This window comes from Corapipo altera, unplaced genomic scaffold (assembly GCF_003945725.1).
Source record: "Corapipo altera isolate COAL_440 unplaced genomic scaffold, ASM394572v1 0, whole genome shotgun sequence".
Classification (NCBI taxonomy): domain Eukaryota; kingdom Metazoa; phylum Chordata; class Aves; order Passeriformes; family Pipridae; genus Corapipo; species Corapipo altera.
Window position 1 is genome coordinate 72,628,278 of NW_020884872.1, and position 17,922 is coordinate 72,646,199.

At 37.1% G+C, this 17,922-nt stretch overlaps 1 protein-coding gene across 4 annotated transcripts in view; it reads right to left on the reverse strand.

Annotated features, from left to right (window-relative positions):
• SGCG (sarcoglycan gamma) overlaps positions 1-17,922 on the reverse strand; it is a 112,352-nt gene that overhangs the window by 13,427 nt on the left and 81,003 nt on the right. For all 4 annotated transcript variants that reach the window (XM_027652425.1, XM_027652416.1, XM_027652433.1 and 1 more), the window contains 2 exons: positions 13,993-14,112; positions 8,662-8,734 (listed from right to left, as the gene is read on the reverse strand). In XM_027652425.1, coding sequence (XP_027508226.1) covers positions 8,662-8,734; positions 13,993-14,112 — 193 coding nt within the window. The remainder of the gene's footprint in view (positions 1-8,661; positions 8,735-13,992; positions 14,113-17,922) is intronic.

Consider the following 17,922-nt stretch of genomic DNA (forward strand, 5'->3'; position numbering starts at 1 on the left):
TATTTATGCTGTAAATCTGAAATGCACAGCAACAGAAGATTCCAGTACAGCTCAGTTATGAGATTCCAGATTCAAGGGAATTGTTCAGCATAAGCACAGCAGGCACTAACGCTGCTTATGGCTTAAGGGGGATCTCTATTCACAAGCAAAATTACAAAGTCAGATTTGAATAACAGATGTTTCCAGCTCCCAAGGTTTTGGTTAACAGAATTTTTTTTTACATAAGCAACGTAAAAGAACTGTTCAAAGTTCTAGGACAAATGCAGTTAATTACATGTTCTCTTAAAAGGAGAATAAAAGAGTTCCCAGTTTTAATGGTACTTTGAAAAGACGATAAAAGCAATTTAAAACAACTTTTATTCAAAACACATATTCAAAAACATAGCAGATCTGATTATTACAGTATACTCATTTGTTTACTAGTTTTCCCCCCATCTTCAATACTGAGGTGTTTTTGCCTGTTTGCCCACTGTCACTCAATCAAAGTTGTTGAAGGAATGAAGACTAAAGATTAGACTGAGATATGATTAAAAGAGAAGCTTCTCTTAAGACTGACAGTTGTGATGAAGAGTGGTAAGTAGAGCTAATTCAAAAGAGGTCTCTTTGATGACCTCAATTTTATGATGTGCTGACTCTCCAGATAATTAAAAATGGCCAAGCCCTCACTGAATGTGATTGAATCTGGCACATCACAGATGTTTCCAGCATGGCTATAATTTTCAAATTACTTTAATAATATTGTAAAATAACGTATTGTATTATAAAATAATGTATAAACTTTAATCTCGTATAATAACACCATTTGCATCACTGTTGTAAAAAATGCTTAGTATTTTCATTATGAGTAGTTTCATAAAATTATCTTCCAGGTTGAAATTTTCCATGCCTTTCTTTTATATATATGTCAAGCAATTTTTTATTTAATGCTTAGAAGCACAGAAAGATTTCAAGTAAATGGAGTTCTTCAGTACCCGCTGTTTATAGTGTCCACATGTTCTCCATGAAAAGAAACGCTGAAGCGAAGATGCTTTGCTGACAAGCAGGTCATACCCTTCCCCTCTTGTGATGTGTTAGTACAGTGTCTGAATGTGCCACACTGTCACCAGAGTCCTCACAACTGAATTTTCACAACTGCACACACAGACTGAGGGAGAGGGGAAAGAGTGAGTAACAAGGGTGCACATGTGCAATGTATCTTGAAAGAATTATTGTTATGAGGAAATATTTCCTTTTCTTTTTCCAGTGTTTGCCCCACACACATCCTTATGGTGAGTGTCTCCTGTTTCCTGCCTCCTCCCCAGCTCCCTTGTTATAAGTGCAGATAGGGGAAAGATAATGTAAGGGATGATTGGCTCAACTCAACATTACATCTTAGATCAGTGACAGCACAATCACAGACTTACAAACAGGGCTCCAGGTGGTCATCTGCAAGGTGTCTAGAACTGTGACAATCACTAATGAAGTTTTCACGGTGGCTTGCGCTCTGGTGGAATATGTTGTAATCACTGATGACAGTTCACTTTAGCAAACTCACTGAGCAGTCTGACATCATCAGGGATCCAGTTCAACAGTGTAGGTGCAGAAATCATTACAACTTTACTCTTTGCACTACTGACATAAGCAGCCATGGAAAATACTAAAATGACCATTTTATACAAGCAGCAGAAACAACTCCTATTGATTTTAATGTGTTAAGTGACATCCCTGAAAAACTGAGGCTTTAGGAAGAACATCAACCACATGACTGGCATAAGTGAAATTCATTTATGACAGTGGGCAGAAGCCTGGCATGTGTTATCAGGGAAATCTTACCTCGCAAAAAGGCCACTAACATCAGTGTGTGGATTCCATCTCCCCCCCTTACTGATGTATCTATCTATCTATCTATCTATCTATCTATCTATCTATCTATCTATCTATCTATCTATCTATCTATCACTGGTTCCAGAGGCCAGCAGTCCTTCCAAACAGGAAACATGTAGCTGCTTAGGAGAGCGGCTCTGACTGCCAACATATCTATGTGGAAACAGGCTCACTCAGAGACATGAGTCTGTTTCCAGTGGTCACCAAAGGTCCCTCCTACCTCAGGAGATAAACATCTTCCATGACAGCAGGACAGAGGCCCTTTGCAGACTCAGAATTACAGAAGGCAGGATGATCTAATCAGCAGAGTAAATCTATCTCTTATGGACTATTTGTCCATATTGTCCATACATAAAATGATACCTTATGCCCTGCAGGTGAAGCACTATAGTTTGTAATCTAAATTGCAATGAACAAGATTTTGCAAGAATATGGGTGCCCACAAAATGCTTGTAGGACAAGACAGAGAAAACAGACTGTGCTTGGAAAATTCTTTTCACTTCAGGATTAATATTTACAGGTAAAATCACTGCTTAAAAGACGACTAGATGTGATGTAGTACAAAAGCCTTAGCTGATAGAGTTTTTTCAAATATTCAAGTCAGAAATGCTTCTGAAAGGTGATAAACATGATGTCCCGTATCATCTGGTCATTCTAAACTCTGCCTTTTTACACATTTGAGTCCATCAAGTGAATGGAAAGATATTCTTTAAAGCTTCCAAAAGAAGTACTTCATGGTTTTCTTAGTTAACTTGAGTGCAGTAAAACATATGAATGCAAATTTATATCTAGCAAATTAATGCCAAGGCTCATAAAATTACATTGCAGTACAAATATCTCACTAGTCAGGCAGCAGAGGTGCCTTGCAAACACTGAATCATAACTGTAGTCTTACTTTCTGTTATGTAATTCATTATCTCCTGAATGACTGGGCTTTTGATTTGCATAATGAATGCAAATAAAAATGACTGTACTTCAATTAGTTAGACGGTATTTTTAGGCAATTAGCATGTAAGCATTAGTATTACAAATATGATTAAGCAATTATTTAGCAAATGCTTTTACCCTGGTTGACTTCTATACATCTCTTTCTAGATTTCCTTCATAAGTCTTACTCATACAGCAATAAAACTCCACAACTTCAGTTTTCAGCTTTCTATCTGTCTTATTACACAGTTTAACAGTAGCAAATGCTTAAAATGCAAAAAGATATCATATTATCAATGGGGAACAGAAAGGATAAAAGAAAGCCCTCAGAAAGAATCAGGGGGAAGTAGAAGCCAGAACTCCATTAAGTGGAGTTATTGGATGCCATAGAACAGAAGTAAAAATTAGAGAGTATATATTAATTATGAATACATACATAGGGAGAGCTCTACCATCAGTGCAATAATTTACCCTAAACAAATACCTAGAAAATGTATCATTTTGCCCTCAAAGTATCAATATTCTATAACATGTTAGTCACAAGCCCATGAATACATATTTTTATGCTTTTAAGCACTGGACATAGGTATTTCACTTTAATATGAAGCAATGCTTCTTAAATTACATATTTTAAGTTTTAGTTAATACCAGTATTATATATTTGTTTAGAATACATCTGTTTCCTGGGGGAATACTGAAATATTTTCAGTATATACCCGTAAGACATTAAATATAACCATACTCTGGTAACGTATGTATATTTATAATCATACCCTGAGAAAAGTTTTTGCTCTGTAATGGTGATATCATTCCTGCTATAGTGCTTTTCGAAATCAAGAATAGTGGAATGATGTAGATAATTTTGAACTTGGATGTAAACCCTCAGTTGAAGGGCTGGCAGAGTACCACAAACTGACTGAACTAAAAGTGATTTCCCAAAAGATTTGTGCTCAGAAGGCACAGTTGCTGGCTGTCAGCCACAAATGGCAAATATGAGAACAAAGATAGTACTCATTCATAAGCATTGTATTTATTATGCATAGTATACAGTTAGTTAATAAATGGAAAAATGTCATATTTGTAAGCACACCTCCATAAGTTTGGGAAATGAAAATGCTCAGTTCAGAAACACTGTTTTGCTATTTAAAGGGTTTTGCTCATCCACTGCTTTCCTTCAGAAAACCACAAGCCATGTATATCACAAGAAGCAAACAGTATCAAAATGACAAAACTATGTATGAGCTCTGTGTTATTCAAGGATACAAAATTTAGGAGGAACAGAATAATAAGCTAAATAATATTCTAAGTTGCTGTAAATTATCAGAAAGATATGTTAGAATCAGAACGGAAAAATGTCTAAACTTAGACATCAGTTTTCACAGAGATTGTTATTCAATAACAAGGGATTTAAAAGGATATGTGTGCTAGCGTGAAACTCTGGATAATATCACAAAAGGCTACTTCCAGTACCTGACACAGAACCTGGGGAGAAGATGGCTTTTAGGGAATTGTTAGAAATTTCTCTGTCTACATCATCTAGTTCCATGAGTTGCTGTTATAGATTTCCCATCTACATTTTATGTCATGAGATATGTGTCTGAACATGAGCTTCTCTCATTCTGTTTGAATTCAGTCTTTTGGAAGCAAGATACTTGTTTCCACTAAAACTTTGCTGTGATCCAATTATAGGTGGCAGCTAAATAAATTCTAGGGAAGCCCCAGGAGACCTGATTGATGTGAGTTTTCAAGATGGCAAACACACAACAAAGTACAAGGGCTGTGGCCACTTTTTTGAAGAGCCATGGAAGAGGTAACACTTTTTATATAGTATTTTAAATAATACACAATATATATTAGATATTATATGTATAATGCCATATATTACATATTACATAAACATATTGATTTTGCTCTTCAGCAAGGAATTCTGAAACATTAGTTCAATTCCCTCTTCATCTTGAGGGGAATGAAACCTGTACCTCTTAACTCTGTTTGCCAGACTACAAAATAGCTTGGCAGGAATAAAAAGCTGGATTTCAGCAACCTCTGTGGTGAATGTCAGCCTTTACACCACCAAGTAATCTGGCAAGACACAGAGTAACTACACAGGGATAATCTCATGGTCAGGACATTCATCTGGTTCTTTTGTCAGGATTATTTTTTAATATCAAAACTGAAACTCCCTGGTCTCTTCCTATTCCTTGCTGAATGCCCTAAACACAAGAATAACATGTGCTTCCTCTTGTTTGCTCTCCCGTGGTTCCAAGACCATACAGAAGTTCAGATTCTGTCAAAGGGAGGAGATGTGACCCAGCAGATGGGTGCTTGTGGTCAAAGAAGCACTCCTGCATCTTGGAAGCTGTGTATACCAAGCAATTGAACTGTAGATAGAAGTCCAGATCTGTTTCTGTTCTCACCTGTTTCAACAAGATGCCTCCTCAGTGGTGTTTGTCTGGGAAGGATATTTCCTGGATATATCCAAATCTTGCTGTTGACTATAAACATGCCATTGAGATGTTTGTCAGACTCTTAGTACATGCAAGACCCTGTTTTTAGGTCTCCACTAGGTCCTAAAGTCTTAACAAATTTTGTAAATGAAAACAATGTATCTTATTTAGATAGAAGTTCATTAAAAAAAATAAAAAGTAGGCAATGTTATTTTAAACTTAGGAAGGCTTCAATCTTGAAATGTAGATTTTGTCGTTATAATTCTTCCTACCAGTTGGAAGTAAGTGCAAGCATGTCTCCTTTTCTTTACGACTGAGTCATAAATTCAATCTATTAGACTGAAAAGGACCCTATATATTTCCTTCAAATTACAAAAGAAAAGACAGTTACTGACCACAGTATAATTGTACTGCTCTGTCTTCATTACTTAGCTATAAAAAGATATGTTCTAACACACTTATCTCTTTGTTTCCAGGATAGCAGTCTATCTTGAAATTCGGCATTTGGACAAGAAAACCAGCAGAACGTGTAATTCAGAGGCCATTTGTGTCAGCTTTGTTTGAAATCCTGCTCTAAATCTGAATGACAGAGAATGAATGTGGCCTCCGTTCATGACATGAGCTGAAAAGTTATGAGCATTAACAGCTTTACAGTCAGCTCCTTAAAACATGAATTGCATTTTAGTAGGTTTTCTTGAAACAGTATTCCCTACATTTAATGCTTCATACCATGGCACTTTATACCACATTCAGCCAGCATATCATATTCACATGGCACAGCACAACCACCAAAAGAAAAATAGAGGGAAAAGAGCAGAAGAAAGTAAAAGTGTAGAGATAAGGCTTGAGGTGAGAAAATATATTATATTACCTACAACTTGGTATTCACTACCTTAATCTGAAAAGGAAGCATATTTAAATTTAAAATAGAAAAGTAATACTTAAAATCACATTTTAAATTTTCATATTGAAGTGCTTTTCAGTAGGTAGGTAGGTTCCTGTATTTAACAGTGTAGAATGAAACAGAATATTTATGAAGAATTACAAAATAGCCATTCATTGGTAAACTTATCTGAGCTCCTTCACAACAGAATCCATGAATTTTGTTTACACTGACATTTAAGATTACCCTTGAAAGTAACCTTTTTCCAGCTTGAGCTTTACAAATTGGTCTTCTCTGCCTACATCTTAACTTAGCATCTGCACTGCAGACCAGTGCATTTGCTTCTTAATCCTTCCCAGAAGCCCTCCATGAAAAATGAAATTATTGCCATCTCTGCTTTCAAACTTGACCCTGACTGTGACAGAAAAAAAAGTGAATAAAGGACGGAGGCATTTTGAACTTCTCTGGGTGAAGGGTTGCCAGGATAAGAGACAGGAGAGGGACATTTTACAAGGGCAAATAGTGATAAAACAAGGAGGAAAGATTTAGATTAGACATTGGGAAGAAATTCTTTACTGTGAGAGTGGTGAGGCACTGCAACAGGTTGCCTAAAGAAGTTGTGGGTGCCCTACCTCTGGAAGTGTTGAAGGCCAGGTTCGATGGGGCTTTGACCAACCTGTCTCATGGGACATGCCCATGGCAGGGGGGTTGGAACTAGATGATCTTTAAGGTCCCTTCCAACCCAAATTATTCTATGATTCTGTTCCTCTATGATGACACGAGTGAGTGGTGTATACATCGCACACCTACATACCCTAATACTCAGTTTTCTTAGGCTAACTCAGTTTCTAGCACAGGTGTTTAGCAGCTCTAGATTCATGTCAAATGCCATCACAGTAATTAAAAGAAAACTTCTGTCAATTCTGGAAGAATCTATACTTCCCACTATTTTAAGTTAATTGAAGACAGAACTGAATGGGATTTTAAGTATTACATTTGAGCTCTGCTAACACATAGCACCATTCTAGATTAAAAGGTATTTATAGCTGACATGGTAAAAATCAGTAAAGAGATAAGCCATGAGGTAAACTCACCCATGCAGGAGAAATTTATGAACACTTTGAATTAAGCTCATTTTTAAAATTTAAATGTTATCCTATTTCAAAAACAGGTGGAAAAATTATAATAACAATAGTTGTATGCAGCCTGAAACAGTGTAACTTATTAAACAAAGTGCAGATAAGAACTTAAAATGCAACATAGCACAACAGATGTAGAATAAAACTATTAGCTTTAAGCCTATTTGAATGTTAATTGATGATGCATTTGAACAACCACAGAAAATAGTGGATATGTAGCCAATTAAAATTTAGGGAGAGCCTCTTTACCTTGCAATCATAAAAGTCCATTTCCTACTTTACTAAAATTGAGGTAAACACAGAAAATGACAAATTTACAACATAATGAATCTACTCCCTACAAAACTAGACAACGAACACTTACAATGCAGAACCCTACACACTGATCAAAGTCTGTCACACTGAAGTTCTACCATAACAGAAGAAACACATCTTTGGAAGTGGACATCAACATGTAAAAAGAAAAATGTCTTGAGCTCATACTGTCTTCAAATGCAAGCACAAGGTATCTCACCGCAAACAAATCTTAAATATAAAAAGAGAAAAAAAAAAGTATCTTAATAGTCTCCCTCTCATTTGCCATTCCCAACAGATTGGCAATCAGCAAGATACAGCGTTTTTGATAGCTTTAATCATCTTCCACTACTCTCTGCTAGTTATCTCCATTGAAGAAGAAAACTAAGAAGAGAAATTATAATAGAAAGTAACAAACTGCCAAGGTATGAAAGGACAGAAATATAATTGTTAAGGAAATCCTCTTTCATTTCAAATCTTTCTTTGAACTGGCTTATAAAATGACAGATAATATATTCATGAAGAGAATATAATTTGAGTTTATTACCTCATCATAACCAGGATATTATAAACTAATTTGGGATGCTCAAAATTACATCGAATAATGCACAAAGAAATGCTATCCCACAATTAAGGAGCTCTGAATCATATGAAGTACTTCATAATGATTTTCTCAGCCCAGACTACTCTTTAGTCGTAGAGAGCTTTGCACATTTCCAAATTTTTTTTTGAGTCTGCTTTCTCAGATTGACACTAGTTTCTAAAAATCTCGACTAATAACAGGTCAATGACTTGCTGCAGACAAGCAACTCATATTGTAACATGGTAGAAAAAGTTGTATTTCAGTGTTTCAAAACTGAAAAACAGAAGTTTACAGAAAATCGTTCCACAGAGTTTCAAATATTCACCATCAGCAATAAATAATTCATAATATATTTCCAAATCACAGAGCAATATATAATTTTCCTTCAAAACAGTAACTTGTCACACAAAACAGAAAAGAAGTTATTAGTAATTCTGTGTTGGAAATCATATGTTCAAAAAATGTGAATCTCTATAGCAAATAATATTTACTTGTTAGATTTATGTTTTTACTATAAATTCTTACCTAAGTTGTTTAAAAGCTTCTGCTTTTACAAGTGGTGTTTCTACAGAGTGTTCAAAAAGTGCTCCTTCAGGCCCTGCGAAAAAAAAAAAGAAAAATACTATAACGTAACAGAATGAAAAAAAAAGTAACAGTTTTGATATGGCCACCTTGATATCAGATATTCGGATAAGAAAACAGAAGTTTGAACAGTATGACACTAACAAAAAAACCCACAGGGCAATATTATTTTGAAATGCACTAAATTGATTTCTTTTCTTAATTTCCTACTTTATATTTTAAACTGTAAAGAAAGAACATTAATTATTATATGAATATTACTATATTTACTATTTAATAGGCTACTGCTTATTAATATAATGTAATTCTAAAATACACAAGAACAAGATATTAATTTTCTCAATGAGAGGATTGAAGCCAGCAAGATTCATTAACTTCCCACGCACCCTATCAAGCAAGGACAATTTTCCTTCTCAAAGTCTAACAGAATGTTTATTCATACCCTCAGATTGTCTCCTACTTAACTTACCTTCTGAGCAGAAGTGTTAAAATCAAACACATATCCTCACATTGCACTTCAGCATTAGATAGGCAAACTGAAAACCTTTCCATAGAACAGAGCACTAGAAAATCACAGACAATACTCAGACAATACTTCAGGAAATGTTTATAAACGTCAAACAAGCAGAAGTACAAGTAGTAAACTAGAGAAAGGGTGATATAGTATGTTTCTCCTTAAAAATATTGATCCCCTCTGCCCTGCCAGCTTTCCTTCAAGAAAAAAAAAAGTGTAGATGTGGGGACATGGTTTAGTGATGAACACAGTGGTTGGTTGAACTTGATGATCTTAGAGGGCTTTTCTAACCTTAACAATTCTGTTTCTATGAGTCTGCCATGACAACATCGTTAGTTATAAAGCACTCAGCTCTTTGCCAGTCAATAAACTGCTACAAAGTGGGTTTCACTCTCACCAATGCCACCTGGAGGTATAAAACCCTACCAGAACAAAATGTTGATGTTCAGTACCTCTGTAGCAACAATGTCTGCAAAATATGCAGGTGATTTCTGAAAATATTAAAGAGGATGTAATTGGAGTATGCGCTTTTTCAGGTAGCAGTAGTCGTCATGAAGGGTTAAGCTGAGCTTCAGTTTCATACACTTAAATTTAAGAATTTAGTTGCCTAATCATATTTACTTACTGTCATCTGAAATACCCTTGTACATCCTGCCTGGCCTTCAGCTGCCATGATCAAAGGAAGCATCTCTTGTAGATACAGAGATATCATGTGGTGTCTCACATACCCTAAGGTGTTTCACATGCAGCTGGATGTGAATACTAATGTTTTAGCATGTGAACTCAGCCACTATCCATGGTATTCCACGGAGATGAGTGAGCTGTTAAGCTCACCCTAAAGCAGACATTTGGTTGGCACAAGAGCTCTTCATGTGGCAGGTCTATGTGTCCTCTTCATGCTCCAGGATGCATTGGCTGTGGACTGAAGGTTCGATTCAACCATCTGAATGAGCACCTAAGACCTGTCAGTGACCCTTTGGGGTATCTGTGGCACTTTGCTGGTTATGGTTTTCCCCAGGCATATGCTCTTCTTAGAGCAGAGAGAGTCTGCTGCTATTTTATTCTACCCCATGGGCCAGAAAATATCTGACTGAAATAATGTTGAAACACACTAAATTGTAGGAAAATGACAATTCTTGTTGGATTAGATCAGCTTATTCTTAGACTTTTTCCTTTGTCCTGAAATATCATAAATAGTAGACATTTGCTCTCTGCTATATTATATTTTAGTTGAAAACTGTTAGGTTTTCTTACAAATCATTACTGCGCTTTTCGTAATTCACATAAGGAGAAATAAAATCAAATAGTTCACTATATTGTACATAAAAAACCGCAAAATGTTCTTTGTGTATTTTAAGCCCGGGGTCATCTGTTTCTTATGATATGAACTCTTCAAAATTTATTTCACACTGATCTTGTTCTCTATCTAAAATGTTTAAAAATTATCTCAGTATGCAAAGTACTACAAATGTATCCTTCATGCTAATAGTACAATTTAAATCACAATAATTTATCCTTCATGCTAATAGTATCATTTAAATCGCAATTTTAATAAATTAATTTGAAGCAAAGTAGGCATGAATCACCTCTCACTTATATTAATTTTACACTGAAATAACCTCAGTGACTTTACGTATTTGCTTTTGAATTGTACTACAGTGTACAAAAGAAACAGGCAATATGTCTTTCTACAGGATCTGTTGAAGTAAATAATTATGAATGCAGTGTAAAGATTCACACTGGATGAGTCAGAATACATTCTCTAGCTCGTATATGAATGATTTTTACTTTGAGTAGAGATAGACCTTTTCCAAATCAGTTAACAATTACGCAGTTTTCTATATCTTTGTTAAACATGCTTTTCTATTAAAGTTTAGCATCCCTTGGGCAAACAATAATTATTTGATATGGTTTCCTGGTTAAACAAAGTTGTAATTTCAATTAGGTTAAAAAGTAAAAAAACCTAAGATAAGAACCTCAGGCATAAACAAAATTTATTAACATAGTTATTATAACTTAACTTTGGCTTTGAAACACTAATCATATAGTGACTGCCATATTTATAGTCTTATACAGTGAAATAATATGAATCTATTCATTAAAATCAAGACCTCAAGATTTCAGAGGACCAATAATTAGCAAAAGCCAAACACGATAGTTGCAATCTGGTAAAAATATTAAAAATATATTTGAAAACAAGTTACAGAATAATTTTAATATTTCCTTTGATGGACTCTTCTGCTTAAAGAGAAATCACACCTTGATCCATTTTAATACAACCTTACACCTAGAAAATGAAGGTTGAATTTATCAGGCCATATGAAAGGAAATAGCTTGTCATGTGATAACTTTGATGTATTACTTTGTAAATGAGTACTTTAGTGATTTCCAGAAATAGCCTAAGACAAACTTGTCTTTTGACAAATGACATTTAAAATATACTACAAATATCATCCTGTGAACTTAATCTGGCCTTTGAACTTAATGTGGCCACTTCTGTTAAGGACAACAAAAAGTGTTTTTATAAATACAACAATAGCAAAAGGAGGGGCAAGGAAAACCTTCATTCTTTGTTGGACACAGAGGGGAACATAGTTACCAAAGACAAGGATAAGGCTGAGGTACTTAACAACTTCTTTGCCTCAGTTTTCAACAAGAACACAGGTTGTCCTCAGCACAACTGGCTTCTTGGGCTAGTAGACAGCAACGGGGAGCTGAATAACCCCCCTGTTATCCAGGAGGAAGAAGTTAGCGACCTGCTGAGCCACTTGGATCCTCATAAGTCTATGGGACCAGTTTCATCCTAGGGTGACGGAACTGGTGGAAGAGCTCATCAAGCTGCTCTCTATCATTTATCACCAGTCCTGGCTCACTGGGGAGGTCTCAGATGACTGGAAGCTGGCTAATGTGACACCCATCCACAAGAAGGGCTGGCAGGGAGACCTGGGAAACTACAGGCCTGTCAGCCTGACCTCAGTGCCTGGCAAGATTATGGAGCAGATCATCCTAAGTGCAATCACACAACAGCTACAGGATTGACAAGGGATCAGACCCAGCCAACACAGGTTTAGGAAGGGTAGGTCCTGTCTGACCAATCTGATCTCCTTCTATGATCAGGTGACCTGCCTGGTGGATGAGGGGAAGGTTATAGATGTGTCTATGTGGACTTCAGCAAAGCCTTTGACACTGTCTCCCATAGCACACTCCTGGAAAAGCTGGCAGCCCATGGCTTGGACAGAAGAACCCAGTTCTCTGCTGGGTTAGGAACTGGCTGGAGGGCCGGGCTCAGATAGTGGTGGTGAACGGTGCTGCATCCAGTTAGCAGCTGGTCACTAGTGGTGACCCCCAGGAATCAGTGTTGGGCCCAGTCCTGTTTAATATCTTTACTGATGATCTGGACAAGAGGACTGAGTCCACAATCAGTAAATTTGCGGCTGACACCAAAATGTGGGGGAGTGTCAATCTGCTAGAGGGTAGGAGGGCTCTGCAGAGGGACCTGGACAGGTTGGATAAATGGGCTGAATCCAAAGGTATGATTTTTAACAAGAACAAGTGCCGGGTCCTGCACTTTGGCCACAACAACCCCATGCAGCGCTACGGGCTGGGCACAGAGTGGCTGCAGAATGACCAGGCAGGGAGGGACCTGGGGGTTCCAGTCAAGAGGAAGCTGAACATGAGCCAGCAGTGTGCCCAGGTGGCCAAGAAGGCCAATGGCATCCTGGTCTGTATCAGGAACAGTGTGGCCAACAGGTACAGGGAAGTGATTCTTCCCCTGTACTCTGTGCTGGTTAGGCCACACCTTGAGTACTGTGTCCAGTTCTGGGCCCCTCAGTTCAAGGAGGATATTGAGGTGCTGGAGCAGGTTCAGAGAAGAGCAACGAGGCTGGTGAAGGGACTCAAGCACAAGTCCTGTGAGGAGAGGCTGAGGGAGCTGGGGTTGTTCAGTCTGGAGAAGAGAAGGCTCAGGAGAGATTTCATCACTCTCTACAACTCCCTGAAAGGAGGTTGTAGCCAGGTGGGCGTCAGTCTCGTCTCCCAGGCAACCAGCAGCAGGACAAGAGGGCATGGTCTTAAGCTGTGCCAGGGGAGGTTTAGGCTAAACATTAGAAAGAAATTCTTTAAAGAGAAAGTGATCAGATATTGGAATGGCCTGCCCAGGGAGGTGGTAGAGTCACTGTCCCTGGAGGTTTTTAAGAAGAGACTGGATGTGGCACTTAGTGCCATGGTCTAGTTGACAGGGTGGTGTTGGGTCATGGGTTGGACTCGATGATCTCAGAGATCTTTTCCAACCTAGTTGATTCTGTAATTCTGTGATATATGCTACACACATAGCAGAAATACAGTAGCTTTCACTTTGCAAGATAAAACCATATAAAAATATCACAGAGAGCCCATAGTTTTCACAAATCAAACTCATTACAACTCAGACTGGAATATCTAGAATTTTTTCAGCCTCAAACAGTGTGCAACGGAAACATTAAATAATTCAGAAAAAGATGCATCAGTACAGTTCCAATCACTAATGGCTTTAAAATAAAATAAACACAGACATATTTACATATTTTTACATATGTATTATTTTGCTTTCAAAAGTTCTTACTGATTATTTATTGGAAAAGGTCAGAATATCTTCATATTTCTGTTTCTTAACGAGGTAAAAATGGAACTTGTATTCATACATAATGATGTATTTAAAAATGCCACTTTTATTGTACTTTTCTTATGGGTATTATTTGAGCATTTCTTAAACGGTTACAAACCTGTGACTCGAAGCTTATCTGTGCCAATTACAACCTCATTTTCATCCACTGTAAAAAGTGGTTTTCCATCCTTTGAGTTGATCTGAAATTGCTGACCGTGGAATTCTACCATTTTAGGACCTGCAAAGCACAGTAGAATAATGAAATAATGACATCATCTTTTTTTAATTTTCTATATAAATGGCTAATACTTTTAATTGGTGTCTTAATAATTTAGTGACCCATTTAAGTACACTAAAGATCATGAAGCACCCAGATATTCTAAGGATAGTGGCCCTCTAAGTACGGAAATTGGATAAGTCTATTTACATGATCTAATTTGTTGTTCAGAACTGTGCCTGTAGTCATGCTTTATAGTTGGTTTTCCAGGGAATTTAGGAAATCCCTTTCAAATTGATCAAGACAAACATTCATGTTCTTGGTGTTGAAACTGCTTTGATCAGTATGAGTCTAGCATATTTTTCTTTTTTTTGAAACACAGAAACTAATTATCAAAGCCTTTGCAGCATCATCCTTTTTGACTAGGGAGGTTCAAATGATTCAAAATTACAAACGTTCCATGATAAGAGCAGGATGCTCAGCTCTTCAAAACAAATGTCAGTTTAGCTACACATATCCAGCAAATATTACTGATTATGTTCTTAAAAGAGTTTCAAGAAACTATGAGAGTATTTGCAATTGATTCTGGTACTCCAAAAGTTAAAATAATTGTGCACAAGAGAATCTGCATATTTCGAGATCCTAAATTCACTAAAACATCATGTTCTACACTACTGGCTTGCTAAGTGGATAAAAATCAAACCCGTTATATTCCCTTTTCCAACATCCTGATGAATTAAAAATTCACACCACGTAAGTTTGAATATCTATTTTATGGAGTTGTCATCTAAATCCATGTTCAGAATTAAAATTACAGAGAATGCTCAATGCAATTAAGACTCCTTTTCAGCAACTTTTAATAAAGGTATTTCACAGACTATCCATGGAACCAAGAGGCAATGAACTGCTTCCTTCCCATTAAGAACTTGTCTTACCATGTCTACTCCCCTAAGTGTTAAATATATTCCAGGCAGTAATTCTCAAAAAAATAGGAATTCTTCTTTTTGTTAGACCTTATGTTAAATTAGACCAGTTGGTCAGAGCATGGTGCTAACAATGCCAAGGTCACAGGTTTGATCCCCACATGGACCACTCACTTAAAGAGTTGGACATGATGATCCTTGTGAGTCACTTCCAACTCAGAATATTCTCTGATTCCCTGGAAATGGCATTAGGCGACAGATGATTGATAGTGCTAAGAAGAACATGCAGGTATTTCACAAAATCTGCATGGTAGCTGGTACAAGAGATGCATACCATAAGGTCCAAACAAATTCCTTATTGTTTTAGCAGATACAAAGTAATTGCTTTTAATAGCCCACCAAGCATGGAAAGGGTTATAGAAGCCATAATGTCCTAAACCAGGGCAATAATTTTAAGGCGTAAACCCCAATATTGATTCTACTTGAAAATGGTCAGGATAGAGGGCTGAACTCTGCATTATGTTACACTCTGTTGCACATGTGCACCCAGGCACAGCCTTACAGACCTCATTTTAGCTCTTCTCTAAAGCCACTATGAAGCATATGACTTAATTTCTGAGAAGTATGTTGCAAAAAGTGATATCAGGAAATATCTTCATTCAGTGATAAGGCATTAAACAGTATTTTTTTTAGAGCAAAAGAAGAAGCTCTGGGTAAGTGAAGCAATCTTGTCAATGCCTTCCTAGAAAATCCTGGTTAAGGTATTTTATTTAAGGTCCCTTCCAACCCAGGCCATTCTATGATTTTATGATTGTTCCCGTTTGTGCCCAACAGCATTAACAAAACTGGCTATTTATGTAGTGTAGCCAGATCCTTCTGTATTCAAACAGATCAAAGGCATGAATAAACTGGGTATTACCAACTTTACTGGTGTTGCAGAGGCTGGTTCCTCATCCTTCCCATTCATCTAATCCCATGATTTTTAAAGCCAGACTTAATCAAGGAAAAACTCTGCAAGAGAGCACTCACTGAACATTATATACTTTCCAAAGAAGCCTTAACTTGTCTCTCTTTGAAACTACAACTCACGGCCTTGCCTGTGCTGGGTTTCCATCCAGATTTCTCTCCTGTTTGATCCTGGACCTTGCACACTTCAATATATTTTTAACAAGAATATTCAGGTCCACAGTTTTCTCAACAAAAATGCCCCAGTAAAGTGGCACAATGACTGTCCTATAGATAACCTTCATTATCAGAGAATAGTATGGATAATAATTGATGTATTTTATATCTTTAGAGGGAATAATAGGGTAAACAAAATTAAAGTGTATGTTTTATTCATGCTAGAGATGAGACATCTCAGTATATGTGGAACAAGTTTCAAAAAGGAATAATAGGCTTTTACACAAATGGGAATAAATTTATGTAATGAAAAGTAGCCATTAATCTCTCATAGTTGTATTCCACAATACACATACACTAGCTACCTTGCAATAACACTAATTGTATTGTGATCCCAGTGAGGTTAATTTTCAACTCATAAACAGCAGCCAAATTCAATATCTGAAACTTTAATCTCCTAATGCCTAAATATGTCTTGTTTGTCATCCTAGTATATTAACTACATGTAAGTCAACTAATACTATATAATCGTATTTATTGATAAAATCCTACAATTAAAAACGCAACCTGACTGAATGCAGGTTATAGAAAAGTGTTCGTTTTCCACTTACTGACAGATGTGTCTTCCAAAAACAACTGAAATAATACTAAACAGTCTTCCTTTTCATTTTATATCCTCACTCTTGACTCCCCTAGGGGTTTTCTAGGGAAGGAAGGTCTTTTATTTACTGTGATTCATACCTAAGCATACCTACTGGATCTGGGCAGAGGACAATGTGAGAGGATCAGTTAAACAGGTGGGGAATGACTGAGCTGATAACACAACTGTCTAGTCCATTTACATACTTCTGTGTTCTCTGCCTGGCCTTCAGCTTATTTTTGATGTCCTAGTGTATCCAGGACTTCTACATCAGATTAGAAAGTCTGACATGGGGTCTGTAAGCAACATGAGCTCTTTCAGAGGGTTAGCTGAAGACTGGGCAAGATGGAACTACAGAAGAATGCAAGCCAGAGGTCACCGCTGGAAGTCACCTGGTCCCACCTACTGATCACATCAAGGTCAGCTTGCTTGGAAGTTAGATAAAGGTTTTCAGGGTCTTGTCCAGGCAAAATTTTAATATGTCTGAGGAAGGGAATTTAACAGCTTCCCAGGACAATTTCTTCCCATGGCTAACCATTCTAACAGTGATATTTCCCCCCACCGTTTATCCAGTTGCATTTTGCCTCCCTGGAACCCATGACCATTACTGTTTTTTGCCCTTTTGTTGTGCACCCCAAAAAGAATCTGGATTCATACTAGTGAAAGGACAAGGTGAAATAGCCTCAAGTAGCAGCAAGCGAGGTTCAGGTTTATATTACAAAAAATTTCTTCACTAAAAGAGTGGTTAAGCATTGGAACAGGCTAACTAGGAAAATGGGTTAGAAAAGTGTTCAAAAAATGAGTAGATGTGGCACTGTGTGATATGATTTAGTTGGCATGGTGGTATTCAGTTGAAGGTTGGACTTGATCTTGAAGGTCTTTTCCAATCTTAATGATTCTATGATTCATTTCGTCTCTAGCCCTCCTAGTATCAGGCAGAAGTTGGAAAACCCCCTTTAAGCTTTCTTTTCTTGCAGGTTAAACAAACACAACTTCTTCAGACTCTTATACTTCACATGCTTCCACTCCCTGACCATCTTAACGGCACCTTGTGTGCATCTCCTCAGTTTGCTCACAGTTTTGTCATGCTGGAGAGGGCTTAACAGTATTCCAGACCCGGCCTCCCAGGTGTGGAATGATGTAGCC